Below are 20,654 nucleotides of genomic sequence, written 5' to 3'. Positions count from 1 at the left end.
TTTGAATTTTAATTTTCTATGAAAACAGTTTCTGGGCGACCCTTTAATGGACTGGTAGAGAACCTTGTCATGCTTGGCTACCTTGGTCACCTAATCTGTCTTAATAGTCTTTTTCTTGTTGGTGGGAGAGGAGTGGGTCACATCAGAACTATTGTGCATGCATTACTCTTTGGATAGTCTTAAAGCCAAGATAACAAGTGCTGTCCTTTCAGGCACTGAGCAGCAACTGATGAAAATTTTTACAAAGGTCAAAAATCAACTAGAACATAAGACGTGGTTATGTTGAATTTTAATAAGATATATCAGTATTTTAAATAATCATACTTTAAATGCTTTATTAAATAAGTTTGTAGCATTTATACTTCTGGGGATTATTGTTTGTTTTTTGGGACAGGGTCTCGCTCATGTCACCAAGACTGGAATGCAATTGCACAGTCAGGGCTCACTGCAGCCTTGATCTCCTGGACTCAAGCAGTCCTGCCACCTCAGCCCCTCGAGAAGCTGGGACTACAGGCTTGCGCCACGATGGCTAACTACTTTTTTGTATTTTTAGTAGAGATGGGGTTTGCCATGCTGCCCAGGCTGGTCTCAAACTCCTGGACTCAAGCAATCTGTCTGCCTCGGTCCCCCAAAGTGCTGGGATTACAGGCATGAGCCACTGCACCAGCCTACTTCTGAGGTCATTAAAACTTAAATTTATGCTAAGACTTTGAAGACACTTGGTATAAATCTTGTCATATCAGCCCCCTGCTTAAGGTGCTTTGGTTGTGTCTCCATTTTCCTCACATGTAAAGGCCATACTACTTAACATAGCATACAAGCAAGACCCATCAGGATCCAACTCTGACTTACCTCAACACTATAGATGTTCCCTTAATGATCCCACCCATCCCATTAGGCTCAGCTCATACCTCTATGCTGATAGCTCTTAAGGTTGTATCTTCAGCCCCAGCTTCCCCATTGAGCTACAAACCTGAATCCTTGTGGCCTGATGGACCTCACTTCAGGTACCACAAACTCGGCCCCCTGCAAGGAGTGGGGAGGAACTGGATTTGGAGCCAGAAGAACTGGTTCTAATATCTACTTCCCTGTGTGGAGTTGGGATTTGGAATTATATGAGTTAATATACACCAAAGAACTTTGTATTACTGTAATAATAGTTTGCAAACACTGATTATTTTCTCAAAACTTTGTTCCTTTACTTGTTACCGCTTAGTTAATGACATTCAACCTTCACTAGGCTGTAGGATCAGACAGATAGGATTCATGTCTAACAGGGATTACATGATCAGCTTCTTCCTTTCTTCAATCAGCGATGACTGACAAGTTGCTTAACCACTCTGTCCCTCATTTTCCTCATCTGTAAACAGAGGATAATAATAGAATGCTCCTCATAAGTTGTTAGGAAGATTACCCCAGTTAATACATGTAAAGCACATAGTAACGGTGTCTGGCACTTAGTAGGCACTGGATCAATGTGAACTCATAAGGTCAGGATCCGAATCTGTCTGTCATACTATGTAATAATGTAGTTTACTGTGATGGTTCTGCCTCACTTAGGTGATTGTGATTTTCTGTTTTTTTTTCTTTTTTTTGAGACGGAGTTTCGCTCTTGTTACCCAGGCCAGAGTGTAATGGCGCAATATCGGCTCATCGCAACCTCCACCTCCTGGGTTCAGGCAATTCTTCCGCCTCAGCCTCCTAAGTAGCTGGGATTACAGGCACGCACCACCATGCCCAGCTAATTTTTTGTATTTTTTTTTTAGTAGAGACGGGGTTTCACCATGTTGACCAGGATGGTCTCAATCTCTTGACCTCGTGATCCACCCGCCTGGGCCTCCCAAAGTGCTGGGATTACAGGCTTGAGCCACCGCACCTGGCCTGGTGATTGTGATTTTCTAAAGGGCAGAGACCATATCTAATGCGTCTTTGTGTTTCTAGTGCCTCATTATTTAATATACAGTAGGTTTCAGTAAATGTTTATTAAACTACTGGTAGGGTTATATAAAGTAAATATATCTAGAATTTTTTATTCAGTTTTCCTTACTTTCCTCTTTACAGGAAAAAGGTCACTGGTCAGAACAGCAAGAAGAAAGTAGCTCTTGAAGACAAAAATTAAAAACAGACTTTAAAAACAGTGTCCCAGAAATGCAATTTTATGATCCCAGCATGAATGTTTTTCTCATGGAATACTTGAAGTCTTACAGTCACCTGTGCCAGACATTTGAAATCAACTACAAGCACATGGACTGGTGAAAAATGATCCTAAACTTTCAAGTCAATTTCAATTTGTAGGTGCCTTGTTTTTTTTCTTGAGAGATGGGTGCTCCCTATGTCGCCCGGTTGGTCTTGAACTCCTGACCTCATGCAATCATCATGCCTCAGCCTCCTGAGTAGCTGAGATTATAGGCACAAGCCACTGCACCTGTAGTTGATTGACTTTTAAATGATTATACAATTGAAATAACATTCATTGACATTTCTATGGTTTGAATCCAGAAAGATACTTCTTAAAGAAGAACAAAAGTTTATGCTAAAAATATCACCCAAATGTGGGGAACTTTTAAGGACTTTTCCCTTCAAATGTGAAGGAAGGTGTGATGAATGCTATGGAGAGGCATCTGGAACAGAAATTCTAAATAAAGCCTTTACATTAAATACCCCTTCGACCCCTCACTTTTTTTGTGGATGGTAGTATGGACTATCTACCAAGAAGAAACCTGCTGTTCTCTTAATATTTCCTAATTTGTTGATGGCCTCTTCTGTGGCTGGTTATTCAAGTTCCCTGGGATTTTAAATTCTTTGGTCTATTAAGTATCCTTGTATTGGACACATAATACCTCAGCTGTCATAGTATTGCACAAGATCTTGATCAGCTTCTCCCTTGCTTCATTTTCCATCATTTAACCATGTTCTTTCCTGTCTCTTTCCACTTAAGATTATTTTATTTGAATGCTGATAAACATTTTATCCTGATGAGGAAGAACATTCCTGTTACTTGCTATACCTCTGTCTTCATTCTCTTAGATCTTATCTTCCCTTCGGTTGATGGCTCCTCATCTAGTAAGCAGATCTCTGCCTAAGCTAAAGGAGACTATTGTTGGAGACTGTTGGCCATTAGATTTTTCTCAAATATAAGTTCTATATAATGGAATGAAAAATTGACTTTGTACATGTAAGGCTGGTGCCTAAGAATGACATGAATGTTATCAGTGTGATCATAGATGTATTCTCAGCAGCATTTGAATTCAACTTACTTATTTCCTCTATTCGTAGCTTTTTATTCTACAGTCAGAACAGGTGGACTTTGAATATTTTAGATGGGACAGAAATTGTTCATCTTCAGAATTTATTTAAAGAAAGACGTACTGGTACAGGATATAAAAATACTTACAAAAATATGAATTTTTTGTTTGTTTATGCAAACAGATCCTCTACCCAATATATGTACTAGCGGTAGGTATACTGGTGCAAGCCATTTGCCAGCTGAGTGACTTTGAAAGTTCTCAATTTCTCAGAGTTTCAGTATTTTCATCTATGAAATTATGTCTCAGATTGGAAGTACCTAGCACCGTGCCTGACACATCATAAATTCACAATAAATATTCCTTTAACAAACATAGATTTTGTTAGGAATACAGGCTTGATAACACAGTGCCTACCCTTACAATGTAATGTTAGCGATAAGGTAAAGGAAAAAATATAGTCATGCATCACTTAATGACAGGGATACATTCTGAGAAACACATCGTTAGGTGACTGTATCATTATGTGAACATCATGCTTTATACTTCCACAAACCTAGATGGTATAGCCTACTGTACACCTAGGCTATATGGTATAGTCTATTGCTCCTAGGCTACAAACTCATACAGCATATTAGCGTCCTGAATGCTACAGGCAGTTGGAACATACTCTACTCTAGACTCTTACAAACATTGCATGCTTAGCCTAGATTTATTAAAAATATTTTTTGTGGCCAGGCGTGGTGGCTCACACCTGTAATTCTTATACTTTGGGAGGCCTAGGTGGGCAGATCATCTGAGCTCAGGAGTTCAAGTCTAGCCTGGGCAACATGGCAAAAACCCCATCCCTACTAAAGGAAAAATACAAAAAAATGTTAGCCAGGTGTGGTGGCATGCACCTGTAGTCCCAGCTAATCAGGAGGCTGAGCTTCAAGGAGAATCACTTGAAGCTGGGAGGTGGAGGTTACAGTGAGCCGAGATTGCACTATTGCACTCCAGCCTGGGAGATAGAGTAAGACTCTGTCTCAAAAAAGAAAAGAAAAAAAAAATACATATATATATATATATATATATGTGTGTGTGTGTGTGTGTGTGTGTATGTATAATATATATAACATTTTTTCTTCAATAAATTAGCTTACTGTTAACTTTTTTACTTTATAAGATTTTGTTTTTCTTTCTTTTTTTTTTTTGAGAAACAGGGTCTGTTACCTAGTCTGGAGTTTAGTGGCACAATCATGGCTTACCGCAGTCTTGACCTCTTAGGCCCAAGTGATTCTCTAACCTCAGCTTCTTAAGTAGCTGATGCTATCGGTGCAGGCCACCAAACTCAGCTAACTTTTTTATTTTTATTTTTTGTAGAGATGAGACGAGGTCTTGCTTGTTGTACAGATTGGGTTTTTTAGATTTTTTTTTTTTTTTTTTTTTTGAGATGGGAGTCTTGCTCTGTCACCCAGACTTGAGTACAGTGGCATGATCTCAGCTCACTGCAACCTCTGCCTCCTGGGTTCAAGTGATTCTCCTGCCTCACCCTCCTGAGTTGCTGGGACTGCAGGCATGTGCCACCACACCCAACTCATTTTTGTATTTTTAGTAGAGACATGGTTTCACCATGTTGTCCAGGCTGGTCACAAACTCCTGACCTCAGGTGAACCACTACACCTGGCCTTTTTAGACTTTCTGACTCTTGTAATAACACTTAGCCTAAAATGCAAATGTACAGCTGTAAAAAAAATTTTTTCTTTCTTTATATTCTTATTCTAGAAGTTTTTTTCTTTTTTTTAAATTTTACTGATTACTTCTTAAGCTTTTTTGTTAAAAACTAAGGCACAAACACATTATGCTAGGTCTACAAAAGGTTAGGATCATCAGTCTCTCTGTCTTCCACCTCCACTTCTCATCCCACCATTCTATCTGCTATCTGTGGCTGACCAAAACATCATCATGTAGCACATGACTAGTGTGGTAAGTGCTCTGTTAGATATAAGGCCATGATGCTAAAGCATCACAGGAAGGCATCTAACCCAGATTGGGTTGTTATGGAAGGCTGACATCCTGAGTTGAATCCTGCAAATGTAAAAATCAATAGGCAAAGAAGAGGAACAAAAAGAAATTACAGGCCAGGCGTGGCTCACATCCTGGCACTGGGAGGCCAGAGTGGGAGCATAGCTTGAGCCCAGGAGTTTGAGACCGGCCTGGGCAACATAGATCCTGTCTCTACAAATATAACTCGCCTGGCGTGGTGGTGTATGCCTTTGGTCCCAGCTACTCAGGAGGCTGAGGTGAGAGCCCAGGAGATGGAGGCTGCTGCGAGCCATGATCATGCCACTGCGCTACGGTCTGGACAACACACCGAGACTCTGTATCAAAAAAAAAAAAAAAAAAATCACAGTGAGAAATATGCCAAAATAGCTTCAGAGTAATTATGAACTGCTTCCAGAAAAGCTGTTTTGCACTTGCCTGCAAGAATAGGAAAAACAAAGGGACTGTGAGTGGCAGGATGACAGAACCAAACGAGTAGTACACCTTGGAGATTTTTTAAATGTGGGTTGGGTTTTTGTGCTCTTGGTTGATAAATTTTAAATGCCTTCAGCGTCTGTGATGGGTGCCAACATGAAGCTGTCGAGTTCTAGGGAAAGGAGGGAGAGCTGATCACCGCTAATCAGTGCTGTGAGACTATCCCTTCAGGACCTATCTGTTCCTTGTGTGTAAAGAGTAATAATAAAAACACCAGTGTCACACCGTCTAGTTTAAAACAGGACTCAGCCTATTCTTACCACTAAACCGAGATCATGGTTTTCAAACGGAGGACCAACGGCACTTTGCCACTCGGTAGCCAGCTGGGCCCTGCAGAGGGCCCTGCCAGGCAATGAATCAGCTCCCTTGGAGAGGCGCCCGCGACCGCCCCACCAGCCCGAGAGCTAGAATTGAACCTGGGGGACCCATCGCGGCGCCGGGTCACGTGCCGAGGGCGCGCCACGCCTCCTTGAGGGCCGGATGAGTCACGTAGGCGCGCAGCCCCGCCCCATCGCCTGGTCCGCGGCGCGGTGGGGCCTGGTGTTTGCCCCGGAAGTGGCTGTCTTCAGTTGACAGCTGCTACTAAGGTGGCGGCGGCGAACGCAGCGGTAGCGGCAGCGGCAGCGGCAGGCCCGTAGCAAGATGGCGCTGCGGCCGGGAGCTGGTTCTGGCGGCGGCGGGGCCGCGGGAGCCGGCGCAGGGGCCGCCGGGGGAGGCAGGTGGGTGTGAAGAGCCGGGCGGGAGCCCCCTGGCCTCCGCGGCGGCGAGGGGCGCTTGGCGGTTGTGGCGGTTTTCTCCAGTTCCGACCCTTTTCCTTGGAACTGGGCTGCGAGAGAAGGGTCATTACCCAGGGACCCAGGCCGAAAGGGGCGGGTGGAGCCCGGGTGCCCAACGCTTGTGTTCCGGGCTCAGTTGGGGCCGCCGGCCGCCTGGGGTCGAGCGGGGAGCGGGCGTGCGCCCAGTGTGGCGGGGCGGGGGGGGGTTCCTCGCCGGCTGGGTGGGCGGGGTAAGTGAGGAACCCCGACTCCGCTTCTAGTCCTGGCTGCCTCTGAAGCGACCAGGGTCTTCCCTTTCCCCGGGCTTTCTAGACTTGACCAGATATGTTGGAGGGAGGGCTCCAAAAATCTGTTCACAAAGCTGGAGGACTGTTTCCAAGGGGTGTGTGTGTCTGGACGATTTGTCTCTTCCCCTTTTACTGTCCTGTCCTCTTTATTTCCTCAACCCGCGACAAACAGCAGGAAGATCTAAAGACCTCTGAATTGGTAATTGTCTTGAGACAGAGCTCTTGTCTTGTATACTAACTCTTAAGACTTGTCTGTCTCCTTTTTAAAAAGGCATTTAAAAACAAAGAAAACGCCCTGTTAAACAGCAGTTGCGCATTTACTAGAACAAAGCTTCCAGACTCTTACTTAGCCCTTAAACAAATCTGCCCTCTGGCACATTTCAGCTAGGAACTGCCTGTGGTTCTTATACCCAGAACCGTAAGGGAGACGTACATTTGCAAGTTGACATGTTCATCATCACTTGAGGAAATATTTTATTCTGGGAAGTTTTCACTCCACTTCTGTAATGACCTACTCTGATTTTGTTTTACTAACCAACATATACAGCACACACATTTGGAGGTAAAGTAGCTTTGCATCTTCAGTATCCTAAATTATCTTTGGAAAACGAAGTGTTGGGTTTTTTTAAAAAATATATGCAGTGTTTCAGTTTTGTCGTGAACACTACAAAAGTCTAAGGTCCTTAAAGTTATCACCTCTTACAGGTGGTGTATATATAGATTATACACACATATATATATATGTATCAGAAAACAAGCAGTGGCTGTTCAATAAACCACCTGTGTGTGCAACCTCATTTTTCATTACCTCTGCACATCTTTGACTTTAGATTTAAAACTTTTTGTTTTTTGTTCTCTTCGTTGTTTTCATTAGAGAGTTTTAAAAAAAATAAGTACTTGGTGTAAGCCAGTTTCTGGCTCAAGAAGAAACATGTAATAATTTCCCCTCTATTTGTTTTATTTTTTCTTTTTCTTTTTTTCTTTTTTTTGAGATGAAGTCTCTCACTCTGTTGCCCAGGCTGGAATGCAGCAGCGCGATCTTGGCTCTCACTGCAACCTCCGCCTCCTGGGTTCAAGCGATTCTCCTGCCTCAGCCTCCTGAGTAGCTGGGATTACAGGTGCGCACCACCATGCCCTGGTAATTTTCGCTGATTGATTGAGAGACAGTCTCGTTCTATTACCCAGGCTGGAGCGCCGTGGCACCATCTCGGCTCACTGCAACCTCTCCTTCCCAGATTCAAGCGATTCTCCTGCCTCAGCCTCTCAAGTAGCTGGGATTAGAGGCAGGTGCCACCACACCCAGCTGATTTCTGTATTTTTAGTAGAGACGGGGTTTCGCCATGTTGGCCAGGCTGGTCTCAAAATTCCTGGTCTCAAGTGATCTGCCCTCCTCAGGCTCCCTAAGGTCTGGAATTACAGGTGTGAGCCACTGCACCCGGCCTCCTCTGTTTATTTTCTATATGTGATGACAGTTTCTAAAATGTCCTTGGGTGGCGTTACTTTGATCAAGTATATGATTTTTTTTTTCCCTTTGGGACTTGAACCCTGGACCCTCGATCAAGTATATGATTAATCATGGCACCAAGTTCTCGGAAAATGTAAACTTAGAATTGATATCTAGGCCTAAACTTTTATTTACTTAAAAATGTTTTGGGGCGGGGAGGACCTCAAGTTCAGAAATTCAAGTTTAGTTTATAGAATTTGAGTATCATTGGTCCATGGACACAATTTTTTAAATAAATATGGGTTGAATTTTGATAGAAATTGTAATGATTTTAAAGTTTCCCTCCTTTGTAAATGTAGTAACATCTGCATTTTAAAACTCTAAATAACATATGGAAGAGAAAGAAGTGATTAAAATGATCCTTACCTTGAAAAATGTATGGTACATATGTTACGTATATTGGCAAATTTCTGAGCCTGAGAAGCTATACTCTAAATAGAAAAGGAATATTACGTTTTTTAGAGAGTAATGGTAAAAGCTGAAGTTATTTTATTTTAGTTTTAATTTTCTTTTTGCCACCCACCCTCCCTGAAATTATTTTATGAGGAAACTAACATTATGGCAACCTAAGTGCATTTGAACAAAAAGAACAGGCAACTTTACGCCTTTGATGGAGAAAATCCATGAACTATAACTGACCATGTTGTTTAGATACTTCCTGTATTCTAAGAGGCTAAGCAAAACACAATAACTTTTTCCAAATTTATTATTAGCCTACTTTTGATTGGTATCCTGAATGAACTACTTTAGAATAAATAGTAGAGTTGTATAAAGGGCAAAATTTGCCCAAGAGGTGAGAAATATAATTTTTTTTTTTTAAATCAAGTAAGGCAGAAAAAAAAGAGTTGAAAGATCAGGATTAGTCTGTAATCATTCAGCTGGTAGTCATTGAATGCCTACATGTGTAAGGTACTGTTCTTGATGCTGTAATGAATTAAAAGGACATCAAAACATGGTCCTCATCCTTGGAGAATGTACAAAATAACTGTGGTACAAAGTAAAGGAGAACGAAGAGGCCATATTATCATTTGCGAACTTGTCTTTTTTCCTGATCTTTTATAAGCTTTCAGAAGGCTTCCTCATCTTTTCTTCCACTGCTTCTAGCACATTTTTGCACATAGAAAACATTCTGTAAATATTTGTGGATTCCAGCTATATTGAAGGCAAAGAAGTGGTATTTCAGTTGGGCCACAGAGTTGCAGGAAGAGGAAGTGGTCAAGAGATCGTCATAGAGATGGGAAGGCCTAGTGAACACTAAGGAAGCAGCACACCTGCAGTGCTAGGTGACTAGCTCCGAGTGGCGGAGAAGAGTTTTGTGAGATAAAACTGAAAGGAGAGCTGTACCCAAACTAGAGAGGGCCTGGAGTTGAAGGAAATTCTGTTTCAGGGAAATCATTCCATGGTTTTAACTCTAGGAGTGCATCTTGCTAAAGGACCATTTAATTATTGCTTAATGGTCCTTTAGAAAGATGCTTCTCACTTGTGCTGCATCAGATGAATTAGAAACCAGAGTCTGGAGGTGGGAGATCCATTAAGAAGTTTTTATGCTGGGCACAGTGGCTCACGCCTGTAATCCCAGCACTTTGGGAGGCCAAGGTGGGTGGATCGCCTGAGGTCAGGAGTTCGAGACCAGCCTGGCCAACATGGAGAAAACCCCATCTCTAGTTTAAAAAAAAAAAAAATAGCTGGGCCTGTAATCCCAGCTACTTAGGAGGCTGAGACAGGAGAATCACTTGAACCCAGGAGGCGGAGGTTGCAGTGAGCTGAGATTGCGCCATTGCACTCCAGCCTGGGCAACAAGAGCGAAACTCCATCTCAAAAATTATTAAAAAAATGCCTTTTGGCTCTCTGAGCAGCACCATGGCGGTTGGCAAGAACAAGCGCCTTACGAAAGGCGGTAAAAAGGGAGCCAAGAAGAAAGTGGTTGATCCATTTTCTAAGAAAGATTGGTATGATGTGAAAGCACCCGCTATGTTCAATATAAGAAATATTGGAAAGACGCTAGTCACCAGGACCCAAGGAACCAAAATTGCATCTGATGGCCTCAAGGGTCGAGTGTTTGAAGTTAGTCTTGCTGATTTGCAGAATGATGAAGTTGCATTTAGAAAATTCAAGCTGATTACTGAAGATGTTCAGGGCAAAAACTGCCTGACTAACTTCCATGGCATGGATCTTACCCGTGACAAAATGTGTTCCATGGTCAAAAAATGGCAGACAATGATTGAAGCTCATGTTGATGTCAAGACTACCGATGGTTACTTGCTTCGTCTGTTCTGTGTTGGTTTTACTAAAAAACGCAACAATCAGATACGGAAGACCTCTTATGCTCAGCACCAACAGGTCCGCCAAATCCGGAAGAAGATGATGGAAATCATGACCCGAGAGGTGCAGACAAATGACTTGAAAGAAGTGGTCAATAAATTGATTCCAGACAGCATTGGGAAAGACATAGAAAAGGCTTGCCAATCTATTTATCCTCTCCATGATGTCTTCGTTAGAAAAGTAAAAATGCTGAAGAAGCCCAAGTTTGAATTGGGAAAACTCATGGAGCTTCATGGTGAAGGCAGTAGTTCTGGAAAAGCCACTGGGGATGAGACAGGTGCTAAAGTTGAACGAGCTGATGGATATGAACCACCAGTCCAAGAATCTGTTTAAAATTCAGACTTATAATAGTGGCAAATAAAATGTGTGGCAAATAAAATGTCTTATCTGTGGCCGGGCGTGGTGGCTCACGCCTGTAATCCTAGCACTTTGGGAGGCTGAGGTGGGTGGATCACCTGAGGTCGGGAGTTCAGAACCAGCCTGGTTATCATGGTGAAAGCCCATCTTTATTTTAAAAAATAAAATAAAATAAAAAAAGTCTAAAAAAAAAAAAAAAATTATTAAAAAAATAAAAATAAAAAAGTTTTTATGTAGGAGTCTAGGCCTAAGAAGTGAGGTCTAGTGTCAAATCTAGGTTAGTAGCAAAGGTAACTGAAAAGCAGGGACACATGAGTTAGGTAAGTGACAGAGCTCTGCTTTCATACCGAGATATCAGTAATATATGAATTAGGGGTTTTACCTTTGAAATTAAATTGTTGGTCACCTTGTTGCCCAGTTTTTTGCCAAGATTTTGCTGTCTTATTAATGTCTTAGCTGCTTACCTAACCAATATTTAAGCATGTTGATATTAGTTATCTAAACATTTCAGAGAAAAATGTGAATTTTTCATAGATCACTAAGCAGTCTCAGTTGCTAAATTCTTACTAGAGAAAGTCATGTTTGTCAGTAGTCTTAATTTTGTTTTCAAAGTAACCATTATATATCTGTATGTTACGCATGTCTATGTGGTTGTCTTAGCTGAGACTTTAGCAGACTTGATTCTGAATTCTCATTTGACAGGGGAAACCAGACGGGGTGAAGGAGATTGCACAAAGCTTCACAGTTACTTTATGGCAAAGCTGAAAGAAAAATTATAACACGAGTTTCCAATTCTTCTGAGCCACTAGGTCATATGACTAATTTACATGTTTAAGGCTGATTTTTAAAACCCTTGACAGGTTGATTCCTTAAATGTATTCATTGTTCCTAAATTTATCAATTTTAGCATATGAGTAATGTCTTTTAAAACTGAATACAGGCATACCTCATTGCAGTTAGCAGTTACAGCTTTTTTTTTACAAATTGAAGGTTTGTGGCAACCCTGCATCCAGCAAGTTTATCAGCACAATTTTCCGACAGCCTCTGTTCACTTCGTGTCTCGTCACGTTTTGGTAATTCTCACAATATTTCAAACTCTTTCATTACTATTATTTGTTATGATAATCTGTGATCAGTGATCTTTGATGTTACTGATCTTTGATCAGTGTAATTGTTTTGGAGCACCACAAGCCCAGCTCGTATAAGACAGCAAATGTAATCGATAAATGTTTTGTGTAGTCTGACTGCTGCACCTACCAGCTGTTCCCCTGCCTTCCTCTCCAAGGGCCTCCATATTCCCTGAGACAGAACCATATTGAAATTAAGCCAATAAACCCTACAGTGGCCTCTAAGTGTTCAAGTGAAAGGAAGAGTTGCACATCTCTCCCTTTAAATCAGAAGCTAGAAATAAAGCTTAGTTAAGTGTTGAAAGCTGAGGTAGGTCAAAAGCTGGGCCTCTTTCAGCACTTAACCTTAAGTTGCGAATACAGAGAAAAAGTTCTTGAAGGAAATTAAAAGACTTATTCCAGGAAACACAAATGTTGAGAAAGTGAAACAGCTTTATTGCCAGTATCGAGAAAGGGTGAGTGGTCGGGATAGATCAGACCACCCTTAACATTCCCTTAAGCCAAAGCCTAATCTGGAGCAAAATCCTTGTCTCTTCAATTCTATGAAGGCCGAAGGCTGAGAGAGGTGAGGAAGCTGCAGAAGAAAAGTTGGAAGCTAACAGGTCGGTTTATGAGGTTTAAGGAAAGAAGCTATCTCTAGAACATAAAAGTGCAAGGTGAAGCAGCAAGTGCTGATGTGAAAGCTTTAGCAAGTTATTCAGAAGAGCTAAGATCATTGATAAAGGTGGCTGTGCTAAACATAGATTTTTTTTCTTTTTTTTTTTTTTAGACAGTCTTTCTCTGTTGTTCAGGCTGGAGTGCAGTGGCGTGATCTTGGCTCACTGCAATTTCTGCCTCCCAAGTTCAAGTGATTCTTTTGCCTCAGCCTCCCTACTAGCTGGGACTACAGGTGTGTGCTACCACACCCAGCTAATTTCTTTTCTGGTTTTTTTTTAGACTGAGTTTCATGCTTGTCACCCAGGCTGGAGTGCAATGGCACGATATTGGCTCACTGTAGCCTCCGCTTCCTGGTTTGAAGTGATTCTCCTGCCTCAGCTTCCCCATTAGCTGAGATTACAGGTGCGCGCCACGCCCGGCTAATTTTATATTTTAGTAGAGATGGGGTTTCACCATGTTGGCCAGGCTGGTCACAAACTCCTGACCTCAGGTAATCCACCTGCCTTGGCCTTTCAAAGTGCTGGGGTTACAGGCGTGAGTCATCACACCCGGCCTAATTTTCGTATTTTTAGTGGAGACTGGGTTTCACCATGTTGGCCAGGCTGGTCTTGAACTTCTTACCTCAAGTGATCCATCCGACACAGCTTACCAAAGTGTTGCGATTACAGGCGTGAGCCACTGTGCCTGGCCAGATTTTCACTGTAGACGAAGATGCCATCTAGGACTTTCCTAGCTAGAGAGGACAAGTCAATGCCTGACGCTAAATAACAGGCTGACTCTCTTGTTAGGGCCTAATGCAGAAGGTGACTTTAAGTTGAACCAGTGCTCATTGACCACTTTGAAAATGTCAGGGCTTTTAAAATGCTGAATCTCTGCCTTTACTCGGTAAATGGAACCACAAAGCCTAGGTGACAGCACATCTGTATACAGCATGGTTTACTGAGTATTTTAAGCACATTATTGAGACCTACTGCTGAGAAAAAGATTCTTTTGAAAATATTACTGCTTATTGACAATGTGGCTGGTCACCTAAGAGCTCTGATGGCAATACATAAGAAAGTTAATGTTGCCTACTAAAGCAACATCCATTCTACAGACCATGAAATCGAGTGATTTCTTCTTTCATCTCTTATTTGAGAAATTCATTCCATAAGGCTATAACTTTCATAGATACTGATTCTTTTGATTGAATTAGGCACAGTAAATTGAAAACTTTCTGGAAAATGAATCACTATTATCTCTTTCATTTATTATTATTGTTGTTATTTTGGAGAGATGGGTCTCACTATGTTACGCAGGCTGGTCTCCAACTCAGGGGCTCAAGTGATCCTCCAACCTTGGCCTCCCAAAGTGCTGGGATGACAGGTGTGAGCCACCAGACCCAGCCATTCACTAGATTCCCTAAAGGGTATCTAGAAACCTCCTTATCAAATCCTTGACTCCCAGATTAAGAGCCTTTCTTACTCAGAAGTCATCCTTGGTTTTGTCCCTTTTTCTTTCCAGTCTCAGAGAAAGAAGTCCCACTTCCTTTTCAAAGCAGATCCCTTTTGCTGCTTTGTTTTGTTTTGTTCTGTTTTGAGGTAGAGTCTGGCTCTGTCACTCAGGCTGTAGTGCAGTTGTGCAACCTCCGCCTCCTGGGTTCAAGCAGTTCTCATGTCTCAGCTTCCCAGGTAGCTGGGATTACAGGCACATGCCACCACACCCAGCTAATTTTTGTATTTTTAGTGAAGATGGAGTTTTACCATGTTGACCTGGCTGGTCTTGAACTCGCAGCCTCAAATGATCTGCCTGCCTTGGCCTCCCAAAGTGCTGGGATTATAGGCATCCATCACCGCAAGCCTCTGCCCCCTTTTGCTACTTTGCATATTAATCCCATTTCCTCAAAAACCTTATCAATCACTAAGTATGTATTTTATCTCTTGTTTTTTCTCCCTAGGATCTCTGTATTGAAACTCTCACTCAAAGATCACCATTTTTGAAAGCAGTGATTTATGTTTTAATCTTCATTCTCACCACTATTTTACAGCATTAGACACTGGCAACTACTTCCTTGTTGAAATGTGGTCCTTCCTCGGTTGTAAATCTGTTATAAGTACTTCCTTGGTTTTTGATGAGCATTTCCTATTCAGTTTTCCCTGTAAGACTGTACCCCCAGCAGTTTGGGAGGCCAAGGTGGGCAGTTTATGAGGCCAGGAGTTCAAAACCAGCCTGGCCAACATGATGAAACCCCATCTCTACTGAAAATACAATAATGAGCCAGGTGTGGTGGTGCTTGCCTGTAGTCTCAGCTACATGGGAGGCTGAGGCAGGAGAATTTCTTGAGCCTGGCAGACGGAGGTTACAATGAGTGGAGATTGTGCCCCTGCTCTCCAGCCTGGGTGGTAGAGCAAGATTCTGTCTCAATTTAAAAAAAAAAAGAGCCTAACTAGGTTTCTCTAGATCTTTCTCCTGAGCTTGAGTTACTTTTTTGATTGCCTGCTAAATTGTTCCTCATGAACACACTCCTGTCACCTTTCTCCCCAAGCCTGCTCATATTGAGTTCCTGTTTTCACTGAATGCATCACCATCCTTTGCAGTTACTCAGGATCAGGGTCTCAGCATCATCTTCAGCTCTTTTTGCTTTTGCACGACTGTTCCCCTATCCTGGCCTTTGCCAGGTCATATTGATCCTTTCTTTTACGTATCTTTTATTCACTTCTACTTTTCCATTTCTACTACTTTCATTATGATACTTTACTTTTTTTTTTTTGAGACGGAGTTTCACTGTTGTTACCCAGGCTGGAGTGCAATGGCACAATCTCGGCTCACTGCAGCCTCCGCCTTCTGGGTTCAAGGAATTCTCTTGCCTCAGCCTCCTGAGTAGCTGGGACTACAGGCGCACACCACCATGCCCAGCTAATTTTTTTTTTTTCTGTATTTTTAGTAGAGACAGGGTTTCACCTTGTTGACCAGGATGGTCTCTATCTCTTGACCTTGTGATCCACCCGCCTCGCCTCCCAAAGTGCTGGGATTATAGGCGTGAGCCACCACACCCGGCGGATACTTTTCATCTGTTATTAAGATTGTTGTGATAGTTTCTTAGCTAGTTCTTTTTACTTTTTCTCTGCCATACCCTGTTACCAGAATAACTTCCTAAAGCTCATTTCTGATCATATCACTCTCCTACTTAAAAATTTCTGACATAAAGGAATGCAAATTAAAACCACAACAAGATACCACTTCAAACTTATCAGGATAGCTATCATCAAAAAAACAGAAAATAAACCAGGTGCCATGGCTGTCACCTATAATCCCAGCTACTCTGGAGGCTAAGGTGAGAGGATTGCTTGAGACCAGGAGTTTGATACCAGCCTGAGCAACATGGCAGACCCTTGTCTAAAAAAAAAAAAAGGTTGGGTGTGATGGCTCATGCCTGTAATCCCAGCACTTTGGGAGGCTGAGGCAGGCAGATCACCTGAGGTCAGGAGTTTGAGACCAACCTGGCCAATATGGTGAAACCCCATCTCTACTAAAAATACAAAAATTAGCCCGGCATCGTGGTGCATGCCTGTAGTCTCAGCTACTCAGGAGGCTGAGTTGGGAGAATTGCTTGAACATGGGAGGTGGAGGTTGCAGTGAGCCAAGATTGTGCCACTGCACTCCAGCCTGGGCAACAGAGTGAGACTCATCTTAGAAAAAAAGTAACAAAAACAAAACCCAGAAAATTACAAGTGTTGGTGAGGATGTGGAAAAATTGGAACCCTTTTGCAATCCAAGTGGAAAGGTAAAAATGGTGCAGCCGCTATGGAAAACAGTTTAGCAGTTTCTCAAAAAGTAAGCATAAAATTACCATATTACCTAGCAATTCTACTCCTAGGCATATATCTGAAAGAATTGAAAGAGGGATTCAGACAGGTCTTTGTACACCAATGTTCATAGCAGCACTTCACAGCAGCCAAGAGGTGGAAACAACCCAAATGTCCATGAAGAGAACAAGATCAACAAAATGTGGCATATGCAGACAGTAGAGTATCAGCCATAAAAAGGATCAGAATCATGATACATGCTACAATATGGGTGAACCTTGAAAGTATTTGCCAAAGTGAAATACGCCAGATACAAAAGAGCAAGTATTATATGATTCCATTTGTGTGAGGTCCCTACCTACAACAGGTAAATTCATAGAAACAGAAAGCAAAATAGTGGTTGCTAGGGGCTGGGGGGAGAGAATAATGAGGACTTATTGTTTAATGGGTACAGAGTTTCTGTTTGGGATGATGGAAAAGTTCTGGAAATGGATAGTGGTAATGGTTGTACAGTATTGTAAATGTCCTTAATTATGCCATGGAATTATACACTTAAAAATGCTTAAAATGATAGAATTTTATGTTATGTATAAAATTGTTACCACAAAATGTTTAATTTTATTTTGAGTATTATATGAAGTTGTCAGAGGTTTTATTGTTATTATGGTAACCACAATAAAATTAAACATTTTAAAGGCCTTTGGCCAGGTGTCGTGGCCCATGCCTGTAAGGCATTTTGGGAAGCCAAGGCAGGTGGATCACCTGAGGTCAGGAGATCGAGACCAGCTTGGCCAACATGGTGAAACCCCATCTCTAAAAATACAAAAAATTAGCCGGGCATGGTGGCAGGTGCCTGTAATCCCAGGTACTTGGGAGACTGAGACAGAAAAACTACTTGAACCCAGGAGGTGGAGGTTGCAGTGAGCTGAGATCATGCCGTTGCACTCCAATCTGGGCAACAAGAGTGAAACTCCATTTCAAAAACAAAATTTTTTAAATTAAAATAAAGGCCCTGTACAGTCTGCTCACTTTTGGATCATATAGTTAACATTTAACCTACATTCATCTCTCCAAACATCCCTGCATCTCTGCCTCAAAGCTTTTGCTCAAAATATAGTGTGCCTCTATTTTCCTTTAAGATTTAGCTTGAGAGTTACTTCCATAAAACTCAAGATATAGCCCATTCAGATTCATTTTTTCCCCTCATTTCTATTAGTAATTTGGACCTCGCTTATAGCAGTTAGCACATTTACCCTGTGGTATAGTTATTTGCCTGCATATGTGTCTTTTAGATTACAAGATTCCATCATTTAATGTAGTTGACACTCAATAAATGTTGTCTGAATTGAATCTAATTAAATTCTCTCATTTGATAGATGGAGAAATTGGAATCCAGAGAAGACACACAGTGACAGAGCCAGGACTAGTTTCAGGGTCTTGTGTCTGCTATTTCAATAAGTTTCTGTCTCCACTAGCATGCTGACATGCATATCCATGGATGCTCAATCTACTGATGTTGGGCAGTTCAGTATTGTACTGCAGATCAAACACCAGATCCCATCGATGAGTCTTTCGTCCATATAAAAAAGCACATGTGTTATTTGAAATCTTTGTGCATGTGAAGATTATGATGTATTTTTATTCTGTTTTCAGCTTCATGTTTCCTGTTGCAGGTGGGATAAGACCCCCTCAAGGTATGTGAAAGCTTAAGTTTTGAATGTTTATTTTTCACCCTTGTGTTTCTGAATCTGGGAATTAAATAAGTAAACAGAAAATAAGTTCTGTTGCTGCTAAGTAGAGTAAAATTTTGTATGCTCTTAAACCTATATGGCAGCTACTCTTTTTTTTTTGAGATGGAGTTTTGCTGTTGTTACCCAGGCTGGAGTGCAATGGCACGATCTCGGCTCACCGCAACCTCCGCCTCCTGGGTTCAAGCAATTCTCCCGAGTAGCTGGGACTACAGGCACTCGCCACCATGCCCAGCTAATTTTTGTATTTTTAGTAGAGACAGGGTTTCACCTCGTTGTCCAGGATGGTCTCGATCTCTTGACCTCGTGATCCACCCGCTTCGGCCTCCCAAAGTGCTAGGATTATAGGCGTGAGCCACCGCGCCCGGCCATGGCAGCTACTCTTAAAATTTCTCAAAAACTGTATAATTTGGGTAGTGAATAAGGATCACTCTTCATTTCTCCAAAGCTTATATAAACATGATGCTCATGGATTGTTTAACCTCAGAGGTGAAAGAGACTTTTGGGACAAGAATGTTAAAGAACAGGTGATAAAAATGAAATGAGCTGTAATTTACTTGATTGATGTCTTTCTCCTAGATTGTTAGTGCCAGGTTTGTCTAATGCTCATTTGTATCTCTAGCACCCACTATGCTGATTTAACATAATAACGTTCTCTGTAGATGTTTGTTGAATGAACAAACAAACATCTTTAGTTGTTTCACACTGGTATTTTTTCTCTATTTGATAGTATCTTATTATAATAATGTATTATAAACATATGATTTTGAAATTAAAAGAGATCACATACTCTGATCTTAAGTCTCAGGATTTTGTTTGGGTTTGGGTTTTTATTTTTATTTTTTCTGAGATTGGGGTCTTGCTCTGTCGCCCAGGTTAGATGGAGTACAGTGGCACAATCAAGCTCACTGCAGCCTCGGCCTTCTAGGCTCAAGCAATTCTACCACCTTAGCTTCCCAGGTAGCTGGGACCACAGGTGCATACCACCACCCCTGGCTGATTTTTAAAAAATATTTCATAGAGATAGCGTCTCCTTATGTTGCCCAGGATGGTATCAAATTCCTGGGCTCAAGTGATCCCTCCCAAAGCACTGAGATTACAGGCATAAGCCACCATTTCTGGCCAAGTCTTAGTTTTATTCCTAGAAATTTCTCTACCAAGTATACATCTTCTCTCTTGGTCTCAGACCAGGGCCCACCAGTATCAATTCTGGCTTTATCTTCAAGGAAATAGTAGTGAAGGAATATAATCTTGACCTATGCTGCCATGCAGCTGGGACATAATAGTGGAGAAGGAATATATCTGCCTTTCTCTTGATTCTTTCTGCTCATTTCTCCCACTCTGATATCTTCTCTCTCCCCTCACACCAAGCTGCTTCTGAAAACTGACTCTTCTTAAAAAGCCAGCGTTGATTGGTTATCATAGATTTGCTAGAGAAACAGAGACTCCTGGGTCACCAGTAGAGATAAAAGATAAAGAGCAGCTCAGAAGCAGATGGTCAGTGGCTCATCCTGGCTTTGTCTTCATGTATAATCAGTGATGGTGGTTGAGTTTCAGGTAAGTTTTTCCAAGGGTCAGTTGTATAGTTTTCATCGTGTTCATGTTTCTGAATTATTTAAGCTATCTGTAATTAGATGTGTCCCAGATTGAGATCAAATGGTTCTTTATTTAGGAAGGTATTACAAAGTTATATGTTCATTATTGTGGTTTTTTATTTTGCATTTCTATAAACTTTCACGTAAAAATCTGCATATGGAATGAAGGAACTGGAAAAGAAGAGATCCCAAAATGTTGCCTGATATTTTTTCTTAGGGAATTTGAAATTGGTTTGGAGACTTTTTTTAACAGTTTGTTAGAATGGACTTTTTGGTCATTTGAAGGCTTTAAATTATGCATGTATCATTTCTGAGGACATATGTAAGAAACCGGTAGCAAGGATGGCCACAAGATCATGAGTACCTGAACAGCAGACAGAGGAAAGAAAGAGACCTATTTTTCACTGGGTACACTTTTGTGCCTTGAAATATCATGCCAGGTATCTGAGTTATCCATTCAGCAATAAAATAAAATCAATTAAAATGAATAAAACTTTTAAGTCCAAAGAAATAAGACAGAAAACATTTTACTGTGGCTATTTTCAATCTGTGTATTCTAATTCTCCATGACACTTTGTGATCTTTGTACTTGGTGTTCTTTGGTCTGGAATATTCTTCCCAAATACTGGCATGGCTGGTTTTAAAAACAGGAGAAAAACAGAAAAAAAAATCAAAATAATAATTAAAAAAAAAAAAAATATATATATATATATATATCTCGACATGACTTGGTT

General features: G+C 41.4%; 3 protein-coding genes and 1 long non-coding RNA gene across 55 annotated transcripts in view; 3 read left to right on the top strand and 1 right to left on the bottom strand.

The window, feature by feature from the left end:
* Positions 1–2,658, top strand: part of DDX52 (DExD-box helicase 52) — a 28,911-nt gene extending 26,253 nt beyond the window's left edge. For all 3 annotated transcript variants that reach the window (XM_002748316.7, XM_035300783.3, XM_035300784.3), the window contains one exon: positions 2,062–2,658. In XM_002748316.7, coding sequence (XP_002748362.1) covers positions 2,062–2,119 — 58 coding nt within the window. In that variant the 3' untranslated portion in view covers positions 2,120–2,658. The remainder of the gene's footprint in view (positions 1–2,061) is intronic.
* Positions 1,175–6,209, bottom strand: LOC144582636 (uncharacterized). The gene is made up of 3 exons (XR_013535733.1): positions 6,179–6,209; positions 5,480–5,605; positions 1,175–1,360 (listed from the first exon to the last, which is right to left on the bottom strand). It is a non-coding gene; the product is annotated as an uncharacterized LOC144582636 (long non-coding RNA).
* Positions 6,210–6,329: 120 nt separating this feature from the next.
* Positions 6,330–20,654, top strand: part of SYNRG (synergin gamma) — a 98,129-nt gene continuing 83,804 nt past the window's right edge. For 32 of the 50 annotated variants that reach the window (XM_078373790.1, XM_078373788.1, XM_078373780.1 and 29 more), the window contains exons 1-2: positions 6,330–6,481; positions 18,231–18,271. In XM_078373790.1, coding sequence (XP_078229916.1) covers positions 6,405–6,481; positions 18,231–18,271 — 118 coding nt within the window. In that variant the 5' untranslated portion in view covers positions 6,330–6,404. Of the gene's footprint in view, positions 6,482–7,843; positions 7,944–18,230; positions 18,272–20,654 lie in introns of all 50 variants that reach the window. The other 18 variants (XM_078373795.1, XM_078373794.1, XM_078373783.1 and 15 more) reach the window with 2 other exon arrangements.
* On the top strand, positions 10,165–11,030 carry LOC103793162 (small ribosomal subunit protein eS1). The gene has a single exon (XM_035300785.2). It carries the CDS (start codon positions 10,190–10,192, stop codon positions 10,982–10,984), a length of 795 nt encoding a protein of 264 aa, XP_035156676.2. The 5' UTR covers positions 10,165–10,189; the 3' UTR covers positions 10,985–11,030.

The sequence above is a fragment of the Callithrix jacchus genome, chromosome 5, assembly GCF_049354715.1.
Source record: "Callithrix jacchus isolate 240 chromosome 5, calJac240_pri, whole genome shotgun sequence".
Taxonomy (NCBI): domain Eukaryota; kingdom Metazoa; phylum Chordata; class Mammalia; order Primates; family Cebidae; genus Callithrix; species Callithrix jacchus.
This window is presented reverse-complemented; position numbering and strand designations above follow the sequence as displayed.